The 7,907-nt window shown below is 38.5% G+C and overlaps 1 protein-coding gene across 1 annotated transcript; it reads left to right on the top strand.

Annotated features, from left to right (window-relative positions):
- The first annotated feature begins 1,971 nt into the window (after positions 1 to 1,971).
- On the top strand, positions 1,972 to 7,710 carry LOC309493161 (uncharacterized protein). The gene is made up of 5 exons (XM_082162277.1): positions 1,972 to 1,991; positions 2,089 to 2,257; positions 3,695 to 4,487; positions 6,360 to 6,539; positions 6,686 to 7,710. Exons 1-5 carry the CDS (start codon positions 1,987 to 1,989, stop codon positions 6,805 to 6,807), a joined length of 1,269 nt encoding a protein of 422 aa, XP_082018403.1. The 5' UTR covers positions 1,972 to 1,986; the 3' UTR covers positions 6,808 to 7,710.
- The last annotated feature ends 197 nt before the right edge of the window (positions 7,711 to 7,907 follow it).

Genomic DNA, 7,907 nt, shown 5'->3' on the forward strand with positions numbered 1-7,907 from the left:
AGCACTTTTTCCAACTATTTACAAAATACGTTAAACATATAAAAATCAACATAAACATTTAATTTTACAATACATAAAATAAGAAAAAAAATGATGTAGACTCTATTGAGCTGAGCTGCTGGACCGGGATGGGCTGCCCCTAAGGCCTCCTGCTGGTGGGACATCATCTGGGATGGTCTCCAGAGTGTTTGAGTGCATATTTCCACTATCCACTAAGTTGTCTACCAACAGGTTTGCAGGGCTGATTCAATCGACGGCTTTCTGAAAAAAGTACTTTTAATAACTACTGCATTTATATTAGGCTACTACTGCATTACTGCGTATATGTTGCATTTTACTTCTGTATATTTTCAATATACAGTAATATCTGGTTGTTACATTATATAGCTACTTTTGTGTAGTTTAATGTAATCATATTGTGATGTGAGGAAAAAAGTACTTCAGTAGGTTACTTCACATTTGTAAGTGAATACTTAACGAAATATGCAGTTCCGAAAATTAAAGTAACAAAATTAGTCACAATATTAACAAATTGTTGCTCACTACAGCAGCGTCCCATATCAAAGGACGCATCTGAAGCGCTCGGACCGGTCTAGCCTACGAAGGATTGTTCTTGTCGCCTGGCAACTGTGACAGCTGCCAATGACGAGCGCGAGAAATACTGGACTTTTTATATTCAATTGGGTTTTGTATTCAAACAGGGCTAAACCGAAAATACATGACCTGGCAGCGCCGGGGCTAAAACATCCTCACCATGTCCTCAAGTAAAATATAAAACATAAAAATGAATGACAATAGCCAATTCTGGCTCCATAGCTGTTTACTGTATCAAAATGAATGATCAGGATAGTAGCTGTCCTCTCGCACTGTTGCTTGGCGCCAGGAGCGGTGATCGGGAACACCTGGCTGCGCAATTAGGAAATCCAAGGAAGGCTACATGGTGCGTCCTTCAGAGGACGCATAGGCTGCATCCTTGAAGTCTGAGTCCTTCGAAGGATGCAGCCTTCAACATTGGGACACAGCTTTAGTGTGAGTGATGCACGGAGAGGCCTAGGCTGCTTTGTTGAATTAAACTGGACTTGCTGTACAAATACAAAGAGACTAAGCATTTTTGATTCACAATATGAATCAGAGTATGTCACACATACTCGTCTCTATTTAACCATTTTACTGACGTTTTTGACAAACTAAAGCTTATTATTTAGCCTAAATTATTTGTAACATTTCCAGCAGCTGCTTAAACGGGAGCAAGTGAAGGATCATAGTTTGACAGACAACTCATTATTAAACATAACAAAAAGTAGTCAACAAATATTATATATATAAAAAAGTAAGCTTAAAAAAAAAAAAAAAGCCCCTGTATGACTTTTATATTATGGGCTTTTAATATGCTTTATTAAAGTAAGGTCATCTGCCATTTTGCTGGCCTTATAATTGTAGTAACTTACTATAATAAGTAGCAACTGAAATGACCACATTTAATGCAAGAAAAATCATGTAATGGGCAGAAAAGAAGTTATAATACACCCTCTGCTGGGCAAATATGGGAAGTACAAATCATCTGGCCAGTTTGTCCACTTTCATTCCAGCCAATGATATTTCACAGGTTGCTCACAGGCCCATGATTAAGCACTGGAAACATCCCCCTACTATCCCACATAAAGACATGCCTAAAAGTTTCACCATCAATATGACATTGTAAAAATGCAGAATTTTATCCCACTACCACAAAAGACACCCTTATGTAAGACAAGGTCATCGGTCATGTAAAAATAGCATGTGTCTTTTGTCATGGACAAAATGTTTAATGTTGCAAATGTATGGGGTGGATGAAAGCAGATCTGAGCAACCTGTGGGTTGCCATGGACACAGGGCATGGGAGGAATGCTCAGAGGCCCAGCCAGCGTGTCAGGTGCTCCTCCCTCCAGGGAATTTCACTTGCTCAGTGTCTTCAAAACTCACCTCCAGGATATAGTGTGTATAGTGATGAGGTATGTATACCTGACGTATGACTGGAAATTGACGTTCAGCTTAAATCGTCGTTACAGCTGACGCACATCAATGCTTTATTTGTCTGTTTGCATGCAGGAAGGTGTGGTTTACAGGTGCAAATTCAGGAAAGGCCAGTTTCCTGATAGCCACAAGCGAGACAGATCCCTCCCCTTGCCATTTGTCTCTGGATGCACAGTCTCTGAACTCTCAAACGATTCTATTTCAACCTCGATCATCTCACCCGAGCCCAGCAGGCAGCACTCAGGTAAGGTACACAGTTTTAATTTTAAATACATAGAAATCTTTTGAGGAATTGTGCTGCTTTCACTTTCGACTGGGCTAGTTTGGTGTAAAATGGAGAATAGGTATTAGATGTCAGTGGTATGAAGGCTATTGAAATTCTGATCCATCAAAGGAAATCATTAGGATTAAGTAACTAATAATAAATTACCATTGGGAGGTTTGACATATAACACCTGAAAACCATTAGTAAAATTAGACATATTAGTATGAGTTTTTCTGAATGCGCTGATGACCCTCTAATAATAAATGAACCAAAAATGTATTCTTTGAACAAACCTATGGAATATATATCATTTTATAGATTAACACATTTGCCTAATACATTTCTTCTCGGTACATTGCGTTATTGACTATTCTTTAATCCTGCATCAAACTTCAACATAAGAGATGCCACATACTCAGTACTGGGAAACCTGTTTTGGCACATTCCAAGAATATTATTATAAATATAAATTTTTCTCCAGGATGTTTTAAGGAGGGAAAGAGTAGTCTAAAAGATTGAGATTGCCACTAGCAATCAGCATCTGGTTCAGATATGACATGGCAGATTAAATGTTCTATATAATAAATACACACAAAAAGGTCACTAATGTGAACCCCAAATACTCTTTCCATTTCATTTCTGTAATAGTATCACTGCTAATTGCGTTTTGTTGGTGGTTGGCATAAACCGGCCAAACAGGAATAGCTATGATGTCACAACGTGATGGAAATAGTTACCCAGTTAGTCATATGTTAAGTGTGGGTGTGTCTGTTCAACAACACATTAAAATTAAATATAAATATCAATTATCGACATTATGCCACTTCTATATCTCATCAATATACAAAAAAAGTACAAAACATAATTTATACAAGTATTTGTGTGAGAGTCACTTTGTCCTTTTTTGTTTTGTTATAATCTCACTCAAAATGTATATCTAAATATAGTTTGGGTGTGTAATTTGTATACCAGACACAGAATACAGAATATTGTGTGCTCACCTCCTGTTATTACAATGCAGTGAAATGGTTGAATGGTGTACATTACACTTGCATCAAGAGGGCTTAGATACACTTCAGTGAAAAGGACTCATGGGAGAGGAACAAAGGGCAGCTAAACAGAGGGTTCTGAGAAATAAAGACTGAAGAACACTTTCATTTTGTAGAGGAGAGACATTTTAGGATTAGCTTTTTTTCCCAAATGTTGATTATTTTATGAGAATTCGCCTTTTGATTGATGCCAGCATTTATAGCGGCAATGTATATTTAATACAACTTTTGTCACATTTAAAAAAGTGAAACATTGTTGCTCTTCTTTCCGCTGTTGGTCTTGAGAATTTATCCTAAGTGAGACCAAAGTGTTTTCTGTCATATGCACATTCACTCTACACACAAGTAATGTGTCTCATTTTGGCAGGTAGAAGAACCCAACATGAAATTGCCACTGGGCATCATACTTACACTCCTCTTGATACTTCAGACATTCCAACACGTATCCACTGCGATACCTGATGATTGGAAAAGAGATAATGGGACAGAGAACAACAACGAAACACAGCCATCTAGTGAGAAACCACCTGTTCAACCATCTGTTCCAGTGGGAGAAAGTATGGAGAGCAGTTCAGATGATGAAGCACAACCATTTGGCTCATTTTTTGTTAGAGACGAACAAATGCAGAATTCCACAGAACTGAATCAAATCCCTGATCACAGGGACAATGACACAGAGGAAGCCAGTTCTGGCGGACCCATTTCTACAACGCCACCTCCTATTATTACACTTAATTCAAGTTCTGAGCTCTCAGATACTTCAGCGGAATCCAATGAAACACAGACCCAGGAAACAGCCACAAATACCTCCACACCAGAGCCGGAGCACACAAACCAATCTACTCTTAATGACACATATACCAGTCCAAAACCCGAGACTACCACAACAGAGAGCAGCCTTGACGAAACGGGTTCTGGATATTTGCCCTCAGACGACGTACCCACCAACAGCACTACTAAGAGTCCGGCCACCACAACAAAAGATGGGAACGTCCAGTACAAAACTACAGTGAGTCCAACTGAACCACCAGTAAACGGAACAACAACACCAGTGATTCCACCTGCCATCCCTGAGGACATCACAACACCTGCCTCATACAGCGAGAACACAGGAGCAAACCTGACCGGACCTTTTGACAACAAAGATAATTCTGAAAGAGGTTAGACTTACAAATCTGCATCAATCAAGCATTAATAATCAGTGTTTATACCAAAGAGCAAGCTTCATTTGGTGGCCGACCGAAGAGTTTTGTCATGAGATATTTGTAATTACACTACCATTTAAAAGTTTGGGGTCAGTAAGCCAGTAAGGACAATTTAAATTGATCATAAGTAACAGTAAAGTCCTTTATAATGTTAAAAAAAATGTGCAGCAAATCAGCATATTAGGATGATTTCTGGAGGATCATGTGACACTGAAGACTGGAGTAATGATGCTGAAAATTCAGCTTTGCATCATCAATTACATTTTAAAATATATTCAAATAGAGAAACAAATATTTTAAATTCTAATAATATTTTACAGTATTTCTTTTTATACTTTACTGTTTTTATTTTGGATCAAATAAATGCAGCCTTAGGAGACTTCATTCAACAACATCTTACTGACCCAATCCCTTTGAACAGTAGTGTATATGGCAAACATATTTTTGTTAAACTGTAAATACAAAGCCCACTACAAATCTGGGACACTGATAGTGTTTTGACCTTTTATAAGCATTATTTTTCTCTCCTTTTCCATAGTTCAAAAAGATCACAAATCTTTTAATTTCATCCCTCAAGCTAACCTTTATTCTCGGCTTCTCAATTCAGTCATAAAAGCCATATTTGCTGTTCCTCTGTATTGGATTGGGTTTCGGGCTTTGTTTGTCCTCTGCTCTGGGCCAGAGTGTCTAGTTACTGACACCTCACCTTCCCTCACAATAAGAGTGGTGTTCACCCCACAGATATTGGGCGGGGCTCCTTTCGAGGTCAGGTGTGGACCAATGTGACAGAATACCTGACATTGAAGAACAAATCCCATTATCTCTTCGTGTAACTCTGACCAATTTGTGTCCAAACCGCATCCTAAACTTAAAGGTGCTCTAAGCGATGCTGGGTGACGTCACTTCTTGTTGACGTTCGAAGTATTGTCAAACAAAACGGAGGCTAGCTCGACCCTCCCTCCTCCTCATCCCGTCCCCTCCCCCTCCCCCTCCCTTCCGTGCTTCCTGAAACAGTCATGAACCATTTAGAAAACCAAACTGGATTTACCCACCTGTCCAGCAAAAACAGAGCCACCTGAGCCACCGTGTTCCTTCTCCTTTTCCCTATTCTTTGTTATTTGTTCACCGGAACGTCGTCTCTTTGGTCGTGTGTCGGCCATATCAAAATTCTCAAGAATATACAATTTTAACGTTAGTCGTTGTCGTTGTCTAGGACCTCTCTCCTCTAGCTAACTTCCCTCTTCATGTTTCTCTGTCCTCCACTCCCCACACCCCCCTTCATGTGCACGCGCACTAACCCCCCAACCCCCATCCCCAAATCATTCTTGTCGGTTATTGGCTGGAACACTGTTTATGTTTCGTGGTCCAGGCTGGGCCATTTTGTTTTTCTTGCCGTTTGTGGAGCCTGGGCTGTCTACAGAGACCGTGTTTTTTTACAGTGTGTTCAGGGGACAGGCAGCTAGCGGATAGTGAGGAGATGTTTGCTGGATGTGACAAAAATGTTTTGGCCTAAAAAACGCGTGACATCGCTTAGAGCACCTTTAAAAGAACAGGTTATAGGCTATTTACAAATACAGAATAATTATATATATTTAGATTTTGTGTGTTTGGCCTGTTGAATAGTAATTAGCTTATAAAAAGCTTTTAGAAAGCAACCATTTTAACCCCTCTAATGGTTTTGATTCCATTCACATTTTTTAAAGAAGGAACTCCATATTAAAGGCAACCACAAACCACTCTGTTCTCTAATTTTTCTTTTTATGAGAACATCTTTGGATGAAGAAGTTAGTGTCTTTGTTACAATAAACATGTAATATGTCTTTACAGGTTTATCCTCAGATATTACAGATGCTACTGAAAACAAGAAAGGGCAGGCATGGGCTATCGTCCTAGCCGTTGGGATTGTAGTGGGGATCATTGCCTTGGCAGCATTTATCATCCTGAATCGAAGGAATAGAAGAGACTTTTCACACAGAAAACTGGTGGAAGAGACGTCACCTGATCCAGGTAATATAAAACTCTCCTGTCAGTATTTGCATCACTTTGAACCGAGATCCATTTGAATACCTGTAAGGGCTTCCTTCTATGAACATAATACAGAATCGTTTTTCCTCCATGATGTTATTTACATTTTTTGTCTCATCCTTTCAAAGTTCTCCGACTGGATAACAGTGAGCCACTAGACCTGAGGTTTGGTGGACTTGGTTACTCCAATCCAGGACTACAAGGAGACAGCATCCAGATGACCAACTTTCCACAGGGACGGTCCCAATAAGAACAAATCTCTGATGCCAAAGACTCTTTATTTAATGTTGCACGCATGTGTAGACAAAAGGATAATTAAGAAATTATTGTCATTTTAAAGTGATTTGCCAAATCAATCTCAAGGCAATTTTACATAACCGAACAATCAAAAATGTTTTTAATTTTAAATAGTGTCTTGTTTGGATGTTTTAAGGAACCAAAATGTGGGGGCATATTACAGAAAGATCTCTGTTTGGTAACAAATCAGTTAGAACTCCATTTAGGATAAAAGCTGCAGAATTATATTTCTTGTGCATAATCTTATCTTAACTACGGTTAGGAAAAGGGTATTACAGAAGCACGGTCTTCACTTTAGGACAACCCCACTGGTGTCCTAACTTCAAAATGATTTGAAAGCCAACTGTAAAAATCCCATTACAATAGCCCTGTCTGAGAATGGCGTCACATTTATTAATGATACAAGAAGAAGAACAGCGATGTTTGATGGTGGAAAGACTTGTTGAACACCCAAATGATGTGCTGCACTTTGATGACAAAGCACTGATAAATAATTACAGCCTCCCATAAAATATAGCTTTGCCTTTCCTACCAAGCTTATCAAACCTTCTCTTTTTGCAGCACTTAATTAAAAACACACCAATTTTATTTGAGATTTCTTAACTGCAGATAAGATGAGATTTTGTAAGATAGGATAAGAATCCTAAATCAAGTTATTTGCTTCTGTAATAAAAAAAATCTAAATGAACTTTTCTTGACAGATCTTATCTTAAAACTTAAGATAGAAGTTTTCTGTAATACGCCCTCTGAAGAAAATGTTTATACTGGGCAGTTTTGTTGAAATTGGAAAGCATTGGATTGTATGTCTGCTTTTTTCTAATTGTTCTTTGATCTTTTTAAAGTCAACAAGATTGTTTACTTGACTAATAGTTATTGTATCATGTCAAAACCAAACTTCATTTCTGAATGTTGCTATATGCAAGATGGTGTGAAATGACCAGCATTATGACACAACTTCTCTATGCACACTATGTTTTTGTCTAGAAGATAAAGTTTATGACAGTTAACTGGGGGAATAATTTTCTGACACAGGTCTATACCTTTCTTCTGAGC

Source organism: Leuciscus leuciscus (assembly GCF_965113295.1).
Source record: "Leuciscus leuciscus genome assembly, chromosome: 2".
NCBI lineage: Eukaryota > Metazoa > Chordata > Actinopteri > Cypriniformes > Leuciscidae > Leuciscus > Leuciscus leuciscus.